This window comes from Pteropus medius, unplaced genomic scaffold (assembly GCF_902729225.1).
Source record: "Pteropus medius unplaced genomic scaffold, Ma_sr-lr_union100, whole genome shotgun sequence".
Lineage (NCBI taxonomy): Eukaryota > Metazoa > Chordata > Mammalia > Chiroptera > Pteropodidae > Pteropus > Pteropus medius.
Genome location: NW_024344378.1, coordinates 37,347,896 through 37,366,877, shown reverse-complemented (window position 1 = coordinate 37,366,877; position 18,982 = coordinate 37,347,896). Strand labels below are relative to the sequence as shown.

The window sequence follows — 18,982 nt, the reverse complement described above, 5'->3', positions numbered from 1 at the left end:
AAAAAGCCCCAGGTCCCTGCTCTGGCATTTACTAGCCTTGTGACCACTGGCAAATTACTTAAGCTCTGTGAATATTAGTTCCATTATCTATAAAATAAAAACGCCCACTCCCTTATTGGATTGCTGTGAAATAGAGGAAATGTATTTAGAGTGGCTGCTCACAACAGATGTTCAATTATTATCGTAGGTTAGATTTGGGCAACCTTAAAAAACTAGAGCTGTCAAATGCTTGAGGTATTAGACAAAGGACTGTGAAAATTAAGGAACAAAACATGGCCCCTGCCCTCACTGGACTTATAATTTAGTAAGGGAGAAAATAAAAGAAGGGCTATAAGAGGTAGTATGAGAAAGAACTGCTGAAAATTCAAAGAAAATTACCATGTGCCAGGAACTTTACCTATACTCTTTAACAAGTGTTACCACTTAACAGATTTAAGCGCCAATTACTGTGGCAGAAAAACAGCTCTAATTGCCCATTTTTTGTAATGTATTGAAAAAAGGGCATTTAGGGCATCCTGATAGGTTGTATCCTATATATGCAGAATACCTGGCAACCCTATCTCCATCCCTCACAATAATTCTATTTATTATCTCCTTTGTACAAGTGAGGAAATACACTCAGAGCCAAGTGATTCTTCACAAGGATACAGACAAATGGCAGAACTGAGAAGAAAAGCCCTACTCTCTCCAGCTCTAAAGCCTGGAATCTTTACATTGTTTTTCCTAATAATGACAATGTAATATTTAGGTTCAAATTCCAGTTCAGTCTCTAAACGTTATGCCTGACTTTAGGTCAATTTCTCCTGCTGCACCCCTGTGCTTCTACAAACCTGACAAGGTGGCTGAGCAAGTTCAGTTCTCTAGAATTCTGAGAACTACCCATGTAGTAACTCTCATAATGTGGTCCCTGGACAAGCAGCATCATCACCTGGGAACTTAAGAAAGCATATTCATGGTCACAGAGGACATACTGAACCAGACTCTGGAAATGGACCTGAATGTTTTAACAAGCTTTCCAGATCCTAATGCAAGCTTGAAAACCACAGACATTCAGCATTTTAAAGGAATGTTACTATTGTTATGCCTTTTTCCCTCAACAACGAAATCTTTTGACTTCCTCAATACATTCCTTAAGATTTTAAAATGGCTTAAAAATTTGATATTTACACTATGGCATGGGACTGAAAATTTGTTGCTTTCAAATACTTCATTAAACATCACCCTTCTCCAAAGGACTGTAGTTACTATTCTTTTCAATACCATTCCCATCCCGCCTTTCCTTTTTTAAATGCTAGTTTTAAGTCAGAAAAGACTCTCCCTCTTTAGGATCTTTCATGCCTTATCCCTCCTCTTTTCGTTTTTCCTTTAGTTATTCCATACTCTTGTCACAAACCTATTTAAACAATGACCACTACTCTCTCCTCTCCACATTCCACAAACATCAGGAACATCTTTGCTGTGTTCTCAAAGCAAAATGAGTCTATGGTCCTATGAAAAATTAATGACTCATTTGAATGTCAAACAGGGATCAGTTGACCTATTATGAACTAGTTTGCTAAAGGTACTAATATAAAAGTTTGTTCCACCCAATAGAGCTTTTGAGTCTTAAGCACTTTTAACTTTCCCTTACCATTACTACTTATATATTTAGACTTAGATTTAAAAACCCTCCTCTAGAGACTAGGGACAATTGTAAGATAGAGCAATTGTCAATGCATGCACAAGTATGTGAAAGTGTTATATTGGTGATTAACTACACAGCCCTCTCCCCTCACTAAAAGAGTCCAGGCTGAAACACAAATATAAATTAAAGATATTGTCTGATGCCATGAAGTTCTAAGATAACTAAAACCAGATGTATGTCCAAAGTTGTTAAACTTACCACCAAATGGTGATTACTGGCTGCATCAGAATCAAGTTGGGAAACTTTTGAAAAACTAATTTCCTGGAATACATTTCCCAGTTTTCAATCTCAGAATCGTTCAGGGTAGAACCAGTTAGTCTGCAGGTGTTTCTAGTGCCTAACAGATTTAAGAACTACTGGCCCAGATAAGCTCCATTTTGAAATGAATCAGAAGCATCATAGTACAAGCCAACTAAAATTTAAGCATGAAGATCCAGTTCAGTAGCTTTTCATCCCACCACTGAAGCTGACATAAATATTTTACACAGGACTAGACAAATATGTAGAACAGGAAAAGTAGGTCACTCATTATACCATTTGATGACAATGTTCACCGTCTCATTGCCCTGGTTCACCAAGTATGTTCTAAACTGATGAAGTGACTTTTCAGACGCCATGGAGCGAGCAATAGCAGCAAGGTTCCATGCCGCTTCTACAAAATCCAGAGGCCCTAAACATTTGAACACGCATGTATCTATATATTACTAAAACAAAAGTATCAAGAAATAATTTTAGAAGATAGGCAGATAGTTTCTATTCTACATGGGGACAGGCTGAGGGCTGTTGATTAATGCTGGTCCTGAACCACTAAAGAGCTGCAATCCACAACACGAAAAACAGATCATTTACTTCACTCCATAAAACACGTATGTGGATATGCCTTTTCACCATCTCAATTAAATCTTTTGTGTGACGTTTCATTTGCCAAACTTCCACGATAAATTCTTAATAACTCCACAATATGACACCAAATGACTTCTATCTCTATGCTCTGCATTTTCTTACTAAAGGCTGTCTTCCACCAAAGAACCTAGAACACAGCCACCAAACCTCTCATCTTACAAGACCCACTGCCAAAATGACCCACACTTTCTTCTATAGAGTGGAAAAATTCCAAGACAACATAGATTAGGTAGATCACCAATTAATATCCATTTGGGTGTTGGGTTAATAACACAGAAATGATTGTTCTAGCCATGGGTAACCAGGAGGAAATATAGAATATATATGATCAAAGGACACATGTACACTAAAAATGATAAAACTATTTTAAAAGAAATTTCTTTTGGTTATAATAATTTAAATTAGGCTGCTTATAAGAATCACAATGAGCAGCATTATTAAACAATTTAATTCCTGAAGTTAGTGATTTTAGCTAAATACTTGTATATTAGCACCATCTAAGAAGGCTGCTAATAAACAAAATTTGCAAAGTTTTTAAGTCAGAATTGAAAGCCATAAACAACTCCTTTGTATAGTTATTACCTCTAACCAAGGCCTACGAATTCACCAAATAGCTTTCACAACGTACTTAAAAATAGGATAGTTCATAAACTGTTCTCCCCTGCTATGGACAGCCCTTGATCTTTGACTGTAAAACTAGCAAAGTTTAGCATGCTCTAATGTTAGTTTTATTAAGTTACTGAAAACCTCTATAAATTAGCATTATTTCTTAAATCTGGAAAGTTTTCTCATTCTGAATGCTTAAACATTTAGGTCACAAATTGAAATAGCGGTAGACAAACATCCATATTTAAGCAGATTGTAGAGTTACATGGCACAAAACTGACAAGAAAATTTAAACATTCAGAGCATACAAATACTTCAAAGCATTATGAACTTTGAACTTGGCACAGTTTCCTAAATTTCAGTATTTCCAACTATAGGAAAACCAAACTGCTATCAGGTTTGAGATGATTTAAGCTAACTCAATTTTTCCTGATTCCTGACATCAATATTAGATTTATAGTTTTATTATGGCAACAAATAGTTGTTACAGTGAGATCTACACACATATACAGATTATATTTAAATTCATATAGAACAATATTTACATTAAGTTACAACTTTTGAAACTAGATGAAGTACAGCTTAATTTTACAACAAAGATAAGGAAAATACACAAGACAAAAATAGAGCTGACAGTAAAAATTTAACTATCTGTTCTTGATACAACACGTGGAAACTTTCTCAGAAAGCTATATCTTCTTAATCTGATTGTCCAAATCATTAAAATATGGATGATTCAGCGCCATTTTGCCAGAAATTCGTTTGGCAGGATCGTAGACTAACATTTTCTACGGGAGGGAGACAAATAAAAAGAAAAAAGGTTTTTATTTATTTAAGAAATCAACCATTTTTTTGAAAAACTCCATAAAGCCTGAACTTCTCTATCAATAAGCCGTAAGCTAATTTTAATGAAAATCTACTAAGTGAACATTTCCTTTTGTTCAAAGCCAAACCACATGTCTCGTCCTCTATACTTCACCCTCTAGCTCTAGAATAACCTATTCCTTAAATCATAGATATCTTAATAACCTCTTTATGTTATAAATTATGGTTTAAGACATAAGCATTCAGAGATATACATTTAAAAAGACATACATTTAAAAAAGATTAGTTAATTATGTTTACTCTGAGAATTAAATGGCCATATGAGTTATTTACAACATTCTTGAAATGATGGCAATTAACTATAGTGGTTTCTGGTGTAGTAGCTACTAGCAAGTTCCAAATAAAAACAAAACCAGAGCACAATGTGTTATAAACATAGTTAAAATAAATCACTAATTGAGTCTGACAATCTACTATTAAAATTAGTTTACACATCACCAGACAAAGTTGAATAAAGTTGAATACTAATCTTAAATTTCATCTTAAAGAAATATTAATCTTAAAGAAAATCAAATCAACAAGCAGGCAAGAGGGACTTTTACTATCTAATTACTATTCAGCTCTTATTATGTATCTAGCACTATGTTAAGTGCTCTACACAAGTCATGTCACTTAATACAGCAAAAGGTATTAGTTCCATTTTACAAATTAAGATACTGAAGCTCAAAGAAGTTAAGTAATTTGCCCAAGTTCATAGAGCTGAGGAGTGATAAACCCAAAATTTGAAACCAAGTCTGATTTATGATTTACAGCAATGGTTCTCGACTGGGTGAGACTTTTTCCCTCAGGGGACATTTAACAATGTCTGGAGATATTTTGGGTTGTAACACTGGGTGCAATGCACTACTAGCAACTATCGGGCAGAGGATTGGGATGCTGTTAAATATCTTATAGCAATGTATGGGTCAGCCCCCAGCAACAAAGAATGAACCAGTCCAAAATGTCAAAAGCGGCTAGACTAAGAATCATGATTTATAGTGTTTGAATTTTGTTTTGTTAACTGAAATGAAATTCTTTGTATTCAAGAATTACCAATGTTAAAAAGATTGGGCCCAGAATATAGAAGCCTTTTATGTCAAATCAACAATATTGATATACAAAATATTGAACAGCAGGGTAAACAATTTTGGACCGCAAGCAACTGGGCAATCCAAGGTGAATCTAGTGGCACAATGATTTATAAAATGTAAAAGGTGCCCAAAGACCAATTAGATGTATATGATGAATAGCAATAGATTTTTTTCTTTATTTAGTAACGTACCAAAACATTTTTTCTGGAATCAAATAACTTGAGAGTTATAAAAATTAGTTTCTTCTAAAGCTCAGTATTTAAATACTGTTCTAAAACAAATATCCTGAAGTAGATCTAGGGCAATTTATATTTTATCCTAACAGAATTTTCATCTTGTTTCTAAAGAAAACAACTGGTAGTTGGGAACGGCAATGTAATAAGAGATTTTCAAGAACTGTATCAGTCTTCCTCCTCCTAATGTTTCTGACATGGAACAAGGCACAAAGCAAGAAATGGGAGTTCATACAGTAAAAGTCTTTCATAACTAAAAATATTAAGCAATAAGGAAAACACTATGACTAGGATAAACTAAAAAGCAGTAAATACTGAGGAAAAAAAAAAGCTGGAAAAGATGGCTACTGCAAGTCAGCAACTTAAAAACAACAAAAGTATATTAACCCTCACCTCTCCTTCACAGAATATCTGTAGCTATCTATCATATTAATGTTAAATCTTCCTCTCAAAATCAGTAGGGTTCCTAAGTATCTAAAATGGAGCTGGTAATACAATAAAGACAAAACAGTTATCTGCCTAACTCAATGTTTGTTTTCTTCCTATTTCCCAGGTAAAAGGACAGAGTACATTCAAAATCATCAACTGTAGTCAGTACAAAGGTCACTCCTTACTGAGAGCAGGTCCAATCCATTTTCATCCAAGTTTTTGACATGAGATGCTAGGCTTCCTGGTTTCCACTTGGGAAAGGTATTCTTATAGTCCTGTAAAGATTCCACTTCTGGCCACACTTCATTGTTAGGGGTACCCAAAGCTCTAAAAGCCATAGCAAAACAAAATAAAAATTATTAAAGTATAAATATATTTTGTTGTTATATTCGTGTTGCCTTTAAAATTCTTAACAGCTTAAGTATAAAACAAAAGTACCTGAAAATTCTGAAGAGTTGATCGATTTCTGAATCCCCGTGGAAAAGTGGTTTCTTAGTTGCTAATTCCGCAAATATGGTGCCTATACTCCAAATGTCAACTGGAGTTGAATAGCGAGCTGACCCCAGCAATACTTCTGGAGATCTATACCAAAGTGTTACTACCTATTACAAAGCAAAATTTTCACACTGAATAAATGTGGTGCTTTAAATTACCTAAATGTAAACATTTATATTTCATTCAAACTGTCCTTAGAAGACTGTATGATTGCCTCTGATAATACTGTTTAGAAGTCAATTACTATACACAAAATACTAAATGAAAGATAACTATTCCATTTCTAAGTTTTATTCATTAGGGAAAAAAGATAAAAGCATACAAAGTCTTTTCTTGCATTTCAAATCATTAAAGTAGGGATCAAAAAAGTAGAGACGGCTTTACCATTTCAAAGGAAAAAAACCTATTTGATCATGGATAATGAATTTGAGGTTGATACTGTAATCTGCATGTAGTGCTTACATGCTATAAACACGAATTAGTCATGTAACAGTTTATTAGTGGTTCAAAGCTAATCTATTACTTTAGTATGTATAATTTATCACAATGATAACAATATCACCTGTAACTTAAAGTTAAGGAGTTCACATGGTGTCTGTTAAAGCCAATGGGAACCAAATAATCTTTATATAGCCACGGGAAAAATGATATAATTATTTTTAAAAAGCCAAGACATCTAACTAGATGAGCACTTTTAGAAATCTTGATCTGGGGACAGTCTTTGGGCTCAAGCGTAGACAACTCCACAGAAGAGTTTTCCAATATAGTCATGCGCTACATAATGTTTCAGTCAACAGCGCATGCCCTAACATTTTTGGCACCAAGGACCGGTGCTCCTGAGAATCTAATGCCTGACGATTTGAGGTGGAGCTGAGGTGGTGATGCCAGCGCTGGGGAGCAGCTGTAAATACAGATGAAGCTTCACTTGCTCACTTCCTGTTGTGTGGCCCAGTACTTAACAGGCCACAGACTGGCACCTGTCCACAGCCCAGGGGTTAGGGACCCCTGACGTATACAACAGTGGTCCCATAAGATTATAACGGAGCTGAAAACTTCCTACTGCCTAATGACATCATAGCCATCCTAATGTCATAGAGCAACACCATGGCTATTTTTGTTTATAAAGTCAACAGTAGAGTACAGTAATGTCCTAGGCTTTCATATTCACTCACCACTCACTAACTGACTCACCCAGAGCAAAATTCAGTCCTGTGAGCTCCATTCATGCTAAGTGTTTTAAAAGTGAACCATAATTTATTTTTTACACATTTTTACTGTACCTTTTCTATGTTTAGATATAGAAATGGCTTGTAGCCTAGGAGTAATAGATTACACCATATAGCCTAAATATATAGTAGGCTATACTATCTACATTTGTATAAATGCACTCTATATTTTCACAATGAGGAAATGACCTACAGACCCATTTCTCAGAACATATCCTGGGTGTTAAGTGACGCATAACTATAATCCTTTACTGTACATTTCAACATTCCCTTTCCCTCCAGAAATAACAAATGAAATGCCAAATCATCAATATAACACCAACAAAACATGATTACATTTAGTAGCTTCTAAATGTATCAGAAACAATACCGCTTAAGCAACAAAACCCATCTTTTAGACCAATTTGATTGCATATTAAGAGAAGATCCAACAGGGAGACAGGCAGAAACCATAGTGATCAAATGGGAAAAGTTTAATATAAAGGATTATTAACTATAACAGGATTAAAATGAGAGACTGACTAGTAAAACATAATGAGAACTTTAAAACTATAGCAAGGAAAACCCCTTTCTCCTGCAATGCCTTTCCAGCTCCCTCTACTGACAATACTTATCCCACAAGCTGGCAAAGGAAACATATTTAAAGGTTCCAATTCCACTTTTACATAGCATGTAATGAAGGGTGAATTCAGAGTTGAGAAGCAATAAATTGATACTGGCAGAGAGGAAATCTTTTTTCTTAAAGAACAAATATAGAAGACAATGTAGCAATAACACATATTCAAAACAGAAAAAAACACTATTCTGCATACCTCATGTGTATATACTCTAATAGGTATTCCAAAAGCTCTGGCAAGGCCAAAGTCAGCCAGTTTAATTGTTCCTTTGTCATCAATCAATAGATTTTGAGGTTTTAAGTCTCTGTGTAGAACTCTTCTAGAGTGGCAAAACACAATCCCTTGTAGGATTTGGTACAAATAACTCTGGAAGAAAATGTCAGAAATTTAAGCACTTAATGATTTTTTAAATAATTTTGGTGAGTTTGTTTCAAAAATATACGGAATTATGATGCAGGGAAATAATTTAACTACCAAAAAAGGTTTCGGTCCATTTGATTAACAAGAAGCATTTGAAGATTGAAAACCCCATTTATATGCAATATCATATCATGTTTGTACACCTAAGAAAAAGATATTCACTTTATGAACACATCGATATCCATATGAACTCAGTCTTCTTTTACTTATTTTTGGTTCCTGATTCTTAAGTCACAAGTTAGTTTGTTGTACAGAAAGTTTCTTAAATTTTGCTCTATATAACAACTCTATTTCTATCTTGAAAAGAATTGGTCTTTTTCATTTCTATCTTTTATCTTCACATATTTCATTTCCTCTTTGGAGATAATGGTCACAGAATCCAAAAGAAATGACAAAGAGGACATTATATTTTTAAGTAGAGAATGATCAGAAAAGGTTTTTAGTTCAGAAGCAAGTGTTTTACAAGACACTTAGAGTGGTTTGCTAAAAGCTGGTATAAGTATAGGACACTTTTATACACTTCAATACTTTTTAAAATATTATATATACATTTACAATTAAACAGAACATAATGCCTACAATAAATTAATCAAAACATTCAAAACCAGAATAAAACTACCTGCCAATATCACTTTGCCCCAAGCTTTTGTTACCTTTATTTTACACACATCTGACAGTCAAATAAAAATCAGAATAGCCTAGTTTCCAACAATATACTTACTTATTAGTTTTATGTTACTTCTGGCACTACTTTTCTATCCAGTAACATCCAGTAATAAAATAGCAACTGTTAATCTAATCTGTAGACTGTGTGGGAGGAAATGAAATATTTTTCTTCTTCATTCTACTTTCTAACACTTTTTCTAAGCATATTCCCACAAAACATAGGCACTTCTATAAGTAGATCTTTTACATTTACAGTGGATAAATACTAATAAAATTAGGTCAGCATCTCACCTTAACAAGTGAAGAATCCATGAACTGACCAGGAGGAATAGAATCCAAGTATTTCTTTAGATCCATGGAAAGAAATTCAAAGATGAGATATAATCTGGAATCCTGCATGAGCACATCTTGAAGACTGAAGAATAAAACAATTAGATGAGGAATAAAATTTAACAAACATTTTTGACCTCTCAAAATACAACAACTTCACTATATTCCACAGTGGCTATTACAAAAAGTGGGGCTATAAGAAATTGTCTATAATAACAAATATATACTGTTTTGGGAAAAGAAGAGAAGGCAGCTTCCCTAATAGTGAAAACCTTCTGTAGCAGCACTAAACAAGAATTTGAGAAAGGGATCTCTGGGCAGCAATGGAAAATTAAGTTGTATTATACATGAGTTGCTTACTATCAAACCACCTATATTCCAAAAGAACATTTCCAGATTGACTGCTTGCTGTTCAGAGCTTGCCTTTCCATTGAGGTAAATTATACATTTTAATATAGTATCTGACCTTAACAGTTGCTCACTCTCTCCAACCCCCTAAATTTCAACCCTAACTTGGACCTTTAGAAAGACAAGCCCCCAAAACACCAGCCCAAATATTAAAAAAGAAACAAAACAAAGCAAAACTTCGACCAAGCTCCTCTAACTCTGTTCCTGCTTTAACAGCCTATTTTTTCCTACGCCCAACATTTTCAATTAACAAAAATAGTAGGGTTCTATTCCACTCAGCAAGGTTATACCAAAAATTAAGCAAATGTAAAACTTTCCACATTGAAATTCACATTTTAAATAGTATATGGAAAACAGTTTGAATCCAGATATTATACCATACCTGACTATATTTGGATGACGAAGTTCTTTTAATAGAGAAATTTCCCGAATTGCAGTACTAGGAACGCCTTCTTCTTCACTTTCTAATCTGATTTTCTTCATGGCTACCACTTGACCTGTAGTTTTGTGTCTACCCTTATACACAACTCCATAGGTACCTGAAATACACAAAGTAAATATCTGCTATGTGACACCCTCCACAAACTAAAAAAATATTTGAAAAAATGACTGAATCCTGTAAGGTGTCACATGATAGAAATGTCTGCTATGGCCAGTTAGGAAGCATCTTACTCGTAATAATACCTTCATCAATTCCAAAAAGAAAATGAGGCTAACAACCTAGTGAGTCTGTAGTTGAAAAATAAAATTCAGGTAGTCATCACAGGTTTTCCATACATTTAAATTACCAGTAATTTTCCAGGACATATTAGAGAACAGATCCTTTTCAAATCAGAATTTATCTCCTGTCAAATACCCTACCTGACAATAAGAGTGGCAATAAAATACAGTGTAAGGATGTGGGCTCAGGAAATATTACTAACAGGAGTCACTGTGACACTTTCAGAAAACAGTGCTTTATGCATTTCAAATACATAGTCAATAAACCTCATCCAGAAAAGAATGGGGATAAAATATTCTCTTAAATATTTATTAAATCTAATGAAGGTCGTATTATTTACTGCATAGTAGAAAAGCCTCACACCCATTCAGAAATTGATGAGAACACATATACATTATATATTTAATCCCCTATATAAGTTCTTTTTAAATTGGGTTGGACAATTTAGGGAAGTCTTAAATCCCTTAACTATATGTAAAGTTTTATTGAATAGCTTTTGCTATTTTCTATGACATTAGTATAATTTCAAAGTGTTCAGAGTGCATTATTATAGGGAGAAGTTCTATTCTATAGTTTTTATCAGTTTCTCCAAAGGTAGGAAAAGGTATTTCAAAAAAAGTTAAGAAATTCTAATTATCTGCCTTACACATGCTAATCAAATTTATTTTTTAACTCAGTAGCAAACAAAATTAGCGTAGTTGAATGGGTATAATAAAGAAAAGAAATCATATAAAATTAAGTCGAAAGAATGTATCTCCAACCCAACCACCACCCAAACCTGGCAGTCATTACTATCTTACTAAATTCCTTCCAGTATTCCTCTCCTGGCTTTTTAGTGGTATTCTTTATACAAGTAGGGTTTTGGAGCACACTAAAAATATAGTTGGAAATGTTCCTCAAACAACCCACATAAATTGTACTCGAGTAGCAAATTATTTTTGTATAAGTTATCTCATTTGTTTCTGGAGCATTTGGAATGTTAATATCAAGACTCCTATATAAAACTTAAGATATTCTGTTGCGGGGAGGCAGGCAAAGGGATATTTTTATGCCTCATACCATTTAAACATTCTTTAAAAACTTTGATGAAATTATTACAGAAAGGGAACAAATGATTATAAATCATTGGTTTTAGGATAACTTAAACATGTACATATAACAGATCATTTAAACCTAGAGTAACTAAATAGAAAATGTATTTAAATTAGTTTAATAGTCAATTATTGACACCAGTTCAGAAAATTTAGGTAAAAATATTTATCATCTTAAAAATAATTGTATTGCAAGAGACTAAAAGTACACTATGAAACATAACAGAATTCTACTGCCCTAACTTCTCCCCTCAACACATATATACGATATCAAGTCTTTTCAAAATGCAAAATTGCTTTAAGTGTTTGGTATTAGAATAATATAAGATTACAGGGGTTGTCAGGAAGCTATATCAGAATAATTGCAATTCTCTTGAAATGTGAACATTTTTTGTAATTTTTGTGTTTAAGTTATTATGTAACTTAAGACATATATAAATGAACATTAGCAGTGTAAGATACTTTAAAGGTTGCATTTTAATAAATATTTACATGTCTTCATGTCCAGGTGTTATAGTAGTATTAAATCATTTAAAACTTTTATATTATTAAAAAGCACTCACCTTCTCCAATTTTCTCTATTTTGGTATAGTCTTCCATAGTTAATCAAAAGGTATGATAGATGCTAAAATTAGAAGAAAAAATTATTTGATTATATGCCACTAATTCAAAGGGTAGTTTTAAGTTATTAATGAGATACTAAGTAAAACATTTTCTACAGTGCCTGCAGTATTAATTTTCTGTAAATATTTGTTATTATATTAAAACAACATTTACAAGGAAAGGGACTCCTGCGATAAGACTTTCCCACATTTCTTAGCTCCTAAAACATTGAAAATACTTGTATATCTTATACCAGTGTAATATTTTGCTTCTTCTAATCAAATAAACCCTCAAATTCAGACATCAACTTATCCATCCTTCCCAAACAAAAACCAGAAGTTTCATATGGAACACTTCTATGGAGCACCAGTGTGTGCCAGTTATATACCCAGATATTTCAACAAATAATGTTATTTGGCTGAATTATTACTGCTTTATGATTTTATGAAGATAATTTAAAGACATGAATAGGGAGCCAAAATGTGGTCACACTACTAATCCAATCCATCAGAAAGACTTATAGCGTAAGTGTTTAAATTTGCTGAAGTGACAGTTTTCATCTTTGTTTTTAGCAGTCACACAAACATGATCAAGACTTTTTGAAAGAATAGGAAATATCACTTAGCATCCTAAAAGGTGCAATTCCAGATAAAATTCAATTATACCTTATACAATCTAAGAAAAAAGTAAAAAAATATACACTTGAATCACAAATGGTTAAAAAAAAAAATGAGCTGAATTGAAATGCTGACAACCAGACACTCAAGACTTCCTTGGCTGGTAAGTTTGCCAATGAAACATTAACTTTAGAAGCCCAAAGCATAATTACCTTGATCTTCTAACACACCCATCACTGATAAAATCATATATAAAGGTCACTCTGAGTAATTGACCCTTAAGTTCTTTTCTCACACTCACCTTCAAAATCATTCCAGAAATAAGGAGATATCAATCCTCTTAAATGAACAAAATTGCACTACAATGGCCATGAGTGCCAATCTTAAAAATTTTTGATTTTACAAAATAGCAATGGAAGATTAAGATAATTAACTTTTTTTCAATTTTCAGATTTAATATGCCGAATGCACAATAAAACTGTTGAGCTCGCTTTGAACAAATAGTCAAAAACTAACTCAGTTTCAAAACTGGATCCAAGCACCCTCCCTCCATTTTCCTGTTGTAACAATTTTAAATAAAGGATGCAGCTTGAGGCCTTTTGAATGCCTCCTAGGGCTCTGTATTACTAGTTGCAGGATGTAAAATACCAGTCAGTGGCTTAATGTCCTACCTCAGACACCTCCAAGTCTTTAGAGGAAGCAAGTCGTTCACATTAGTAACTTTAGTATTAAATAAAAATTGATTAAAAGATATTAAAACCCCTATGTGTATCTATCTTTGGGCATTTCCTAGCTCTCCACTTTTTGCCAATTCCATAGCACATAACAAACATCAAGCATAAAATAAAAATGAAAAATCGAAGTTCCCTCTGGCTCTATGACTTGGCTAAGTGTTCTTAAAAGCTCTGGGTGGGCAAGGCCTTATACTCAGAGGCAAGTCCGAGAAGGTCCACAAAAGTTAGTTCATTGGATTGGTTTTCCGGGAGGCCTGGATTTAAGGACTGGCGTGGGTATCAGGCCCAAGTGCGCTCTTGCTTTCTCCTCCCGGAAGCAAGGGTAGAATGCACAAGGGACCTAGGAACGAGCCTGGCATTCCTCAAGAGCTAGGCGTCGTGGAGCCAAACCACGGATTTGGTTTCAACCGTGACCCGAAAGCCTCCTTAGCTAGGTGAGCGGCCTCTTCCAGAGCACAGCCAAACGCGACCCCAGACGGCAACTCCAAGGCCAGGGCAGCCCTAGTCCTCCCCGGAATAACCCCGCCAGCTCTGGGCTCCCCCACGCCTCCCTCTAAAGCTGGGATCCGGAGTCGCTCACACGCCCAGGCCCCGCGCCCCAGCTGAAGGCCGGGCCCCGTCTTCAGAGGCCCGGCGTGGCCCAACACAGACCCGAGCTGCCCAGCCCAGCTGCCCAATTACCAACCAGTTCCTCAGTACTCCCCCTCGAAGGGCCTCGAGCCGACCCCTGTCGACTCCATAGGCATGACCCTGACCCCAGCAACTCTACCCGGCTGATTACCCCGTGGCGAAGGGGGCGGCGGCGGCTAACACGTCGGCGACGCTCTTCCCTCAACCTTCCAGAGCCAGCTTTGAAGTTAAGTGCGAGCAGTTTCAAACTCACCGCGCTAAAGGATCCAGGCTCCACCAATCAGGTGGCCCGTAGACTTTTAAAGGAGCCAATTAGAGCCAAGCCACTCTTGGGCAGGGCTTCCCGGGTAGCTAGAGCGCGAAAGAAAAAGAAAACGGCGGCTTGAGAAAATGCAGGAGGGCGGGCGCCAACTGAGTCTTTACGCAAGCGCTGTCTTTCATCCCAGGAGATCGTCGTCCTACTGTTTCTAGTCATCAGAAATCTACTGTTCGCTCTGTATTGGTTTTCCCCTCTCCCAATATTAGCACAATTAAAATTTATTGTACACAGTGCACAGTAGTACAAAGTGCTACTATACTTGCATCCAGATTCCATTATTATCACTTCTAATACTTACAGCTAGTGTATGTTTATGTTTTCCTAAATGTATGACTTTCGGGCTGGGCCGAAGGAGCACATTTCAGTTACCTTAAGAAGATAATGGAAATCTCAGATGTCCTTAACAATGTAAACAAAATTTCGATCACTTAGCACCCTAAAAGAAAAGGTGCAACTGCATAGATAAAATTCTAAATATACCCTATACAATCTCAAGAACAAAGTAAAAAACAAACATATTTGTGCTGTTTTTACCTCACCTTTTTATTTAGTTTTTTATTTATTTTAAATTTTAATTATTTAAAAATTAAAAACGAAATTTTACTTCTTTTAAATTTTTAAATATTTCACATCAGTATTTTAAATGTTCTTCAAAACAAAAATTCACAATTCTATAAGGGAAGAAAAAGATCTAAATTATATTTTAAATAACCCAGTATCAAAATCTCTCTCTTTCATTGCTCTCTACCATGTCCTTAAGAGAGATTTCTGCTCTTGAACATCATTCTTAAATCTTCATAAAAGAAGGTTAAAATAGAATTGCAGATAGCAAGAGTCACCTAGTAAAGATTTTCCTTTGTATTGACCCTAAAGGGACACAGAACAAAGACTGACTACCATGACCTCTACGAGTATGTATTAGATGACCTAGATTAAGGTAATGAAAAGAACTAGTATATCACATGCACTGAAGTGTTTAATACTGTTTTACAGAAAGAGCAGCATCTGTCATCTGGCCCTATATGTGGCACAAATGCTCTGCCTTGAAAATTTTATGCTCCTAGGTGAAAGAGGCAGAGCATTCATAGTGGAGGTAGGGGTTTGAAAAATCTCCACTGAAGCTATTAACTTTTAAAAGTTCAAATTCACATTTGAATGAAAACTGAATGCTCCAGTGAAGTGCTCTAGGGAAGAAGACACTTCTCTGCTAGTTTAGGGTACTGATTTTAATTAATGAATATATATATATATATATATATATATATATATATATATATATATATATAATCTTTCTCTCTGGGGGGCCTAAGCAAGGAATTTAATTTATATTATCTAAAAACAGGCAGTAATTCATTATATCCACTTTACATTCAACATAAGACCACAAGCTTCCACAACTGTGATGGTAGATTTTTTAAAAATTTAACTCAATTATCTTTGTTTTTGAAGTTTCAGGAGTTATTATAAATTCATGCTATAGTTTATTATACTTTGGGCCCACTTGTATTCGACGTCTTTAAAGTGCAATGCTATGCTTAATAAACACAAAAATTAATCAGATACCACTTCTGTTCCAGGTGTTGGAGTGGGAGAACACGATGATTACTTAGAATTCTCTTCTGGCACTTATGTTGTAATTTATGCTATAAGGTAATGTGAGAGCACAGAGAAGGAGATTACTAATTCAAACAAGGGAAGTGACATTTGAACAAACACTGGAGAAAAATTGTGGAGTGGGTCTTCTAAACAGAGGAAGTGGCATGAGTAAAACCTTAAAAGTCTGCCCAAGTAATTCAAGATGCCTCCATCATAGGGTACAGGAGGTCTGTTGGGGTTAAGCAGGGAAGAGAGTTTGGAGTCAGAATCTCTAAGAACCCTAAATACTCTTGTAAGGGGCTGCTCGGGAGAGGGACAGCCTTGGAGCCATATTTTAGAACTATTATAGAGTTGGTATGAAAAGAGAACTGAAGAGGAGAGGATGGAAAAGCATGTGCCCCCAAATTTTTATATTTATATTTTGGTAAACTCCATGTAGAAGGAAAAGATCAGTTGGCACTGCACATAGGTTTTTGTTTGTTTTATTTTTAGATATAAGTATTGCTATGGACTGAATTATGGCCCCTCCCCACCAAATTCATATATCAAAGCCCCACTCCCTAATGTGATGGTATTTAGAGATGGAACCTTTGGGAAGTAAATAGGTTTAAATGAGATCAAGAGGTTGAAGCCCTCACTATGGCATTAGCCTTTTTATAAGAAGAGACATCAGAGAGCTCCATCACTCTGTCTTCTCCATGTGAGCACGTAGGAAGACAGCTCCATCTATAAGCCAGGAAGAGAGCTCTCATCAGAACCTGACCATGCCTGATCTTGATCTCAGACTTCCAGTCTCCAGAACTGTGAGGAAATTAATATCTGTTGTTTAAGCCACCCAGTTTGTGGTATTTTGTTATGGCAGCCCGAGTGGACTAATACAAATGTTTTTTCAGATAAAGATTGGAGAAACAGTTACTTATAACCACAGTAATCCCCTCTAATTAGCAGTTTCGCTTTCCACAGTTTCAGTTACCCACTCTGCGATGGTTTGAAAATATTAAATGGAAAATTCCAGAAAGAAACAATTTATGTTTTAAATATGCGCCATTCTGAGCAGTGAAATAAAATCTTGCATGGTCTCTCACTGGACGTGAATCTTCCCTTAGTCCAGAGTATCCGTACTGTAGATGTTTTTTGTGCCCATTAGTCACTTAATAGCCATCTAAGTCACCAAATCTACTATCATGGTATCGCAGTGCTCATGTTCAAGTACCTCATATTTTACTTAATAATGGCCCCAAAGCTCAAGAGTAGTGATGCTGGCAATTCAGACATGCCAAAGAGAAACTGTAAAGTGATTTCTTTAGGTGAAGAAGTGAAAGTTCTCAACATTGTAAGGAAAGAAAAAAAAATTATATGCTAAGGTCACTAAGATCTACCGTAAGAACAAATCTTCTACCCATGAAATTGAGAGGAAGGAAAAAGAAATTTGTGCTAGTTTTGCTGCCGCACTTCAAACTGCAAAAGTTATGGCCACAGTGCATGGTCAGTGCTTAGCTAAGATGGAAAAAGCATCAAACTTTATCATAGGTATATATGTGTACAGACATAGTGTATACGCACGCGCACACACACACATACACACACACACATATGTATATACACACATATATATAGTTTGGTACCATCCGAGGCTTCAGGCATCCAAAGATATCCCCCGCAGATAAGAGAGGACAACTAAACATTAAATACCCTGGAAGGAGTTGCAAAAAACTAATGACATGCCTCTATAAGGTAAAAGAGTGACTGGGGCACAAAGGTGGGAGGGAGATTTTTGTGTCTTTGGAATTTTGAAACATGTGAGTGTATTACCTAGTTCAAAAATGAATGAATGAACAAATGTATGAATCTTGCCAAGGCTTCTTTTGCTACTAGATAAAATTCATAGAAGTTGCTGAAAATTTTATCTAAAAAGAGAATACTGATCTTCCTTTACATTAATTCAGAAAATAAAATGATAGAAAAGGCAAGATATATAATTTCAAGATCTTTTTATCTCAATTGTAAATAATGAACTCTAATGGCTATTCCTGAGTTAGGCATTTTTCTAACAAAATAGGGGTGTTTTTTTTTTCATAAATTTTTCAAGCAATTGCATACCAAATGCTTTTCATATACGACCTCCATGCCCCTTCCCTCATTCTCCCAACAAAGGACAGTGAAAGAGGGCTCCCCGTTAACATATAGTATCTGTTCATGAGAGTCATGATGAATTTAACTCTGAAACTGATAGACAATTTAATACATATCTGGAACCAGGAGAAATGATCAGGGTCATCATTTTAGTCGAATCTCTGAGACATTCTCATTATTTTTTGATAGATTCTTAATGCCTCTTAAAGTTTGTCACAGTACTGCTTATGCCTAAGATAAGTCCTTCTGTCAGAACTAAAACTTTATTGTGACAATTAATTCTTTAAATCTTTGTCTTTATAGAGTCAGCCCAATGAACCAGGGCAATGGATTATGACTAGATCTCTAATCGGTAAATTAAAGAATTAATATAAATGTTTGTTTTCTAATAACTGTCATCTGGAATGATATAGGCCTGGGGGCTCATGTTATAAAATATTCTGCTTCAGTTTAAATGTTAACTGTAATTGACAAAGTCCAAAGATAAAAACTGTGATAATATCCTCTTACTGTTAAAATAATATGGAACATAATTTATTTGTCTCTCAAAAATGAGACAGACACTT

General features: G+C 35.0%; 1 protein-coding gene across 3 annotated transcripts; it reads right to left on the bottom strand.

Moving 5' to 3' along the window:
• Window positions 1-2,938: 2,938 nt before the first annotated feature.
• CDK1 (cyclin dependent kinase 1) lies at window positions 2,939-14,754 on the bottom strand. Of its 3 annotated transcripts, none has more exons than XM_039871892.1 (8): window positions 14,520-14,754; window positions 12,348-12,409; window positions 10,355-10,511; window positions 9,526-9,649; window positions 8,344-8,514; window positions 6,249-6,412; window positions 5,996-6,137; window positions 2,939-3,981 (listed from the first exon to the last, which is right to left on the bottom strand). In XM_039871892.1, the coding sequence occupies exons 2-8, from the start codon at window positions 12,382-12,384 to the stop codon at window positions 3,883-3,885; spliced, it is 894 nt and encodes a 297-aa protein (XP_039727826.1). In that variant the 5' UTR covers window positions 12,385-12,409; window positions 14,520-14,754; the 3' UTR covers window positions 2,939-3,882. The 3 variants fall into 3 exon arrangements, with proteins under 3 accessions (XP_039727826.1, XP_039727828.1, XP_039727827.1); XM_039871894.1 differs by having other exon boundaries at window positions 14,622-14,746; XM_039871893.1 differs by having other exon boundaries at window positions 14,508-14,532.
• Window positions 14,755-18,982: the final 4,228 nt, after the last annotated feature.

Coding starts and splice junctions, on each gene's coding strand:
- CDK1 (XM_039871892.1), bottom strand. CDS start 12,384: ATGGAAGACTATACCAAAATAGAGAAAATTGGAGAAG. Junction 9,650..10,354: donor CGTCATCCAAATATAGTCAG/GTATGGTATAAT, acceptor TTTATTCTTCAG/TCTTCAAGATGTGCTCATGC. Junction 3,982..5,995: donor ATGGATTGGACCTGCTCTCA/GTAAGGAGTGAC, acceptor TCCCTCCCGTAG/AAAATGTTAGTCTACGATCC.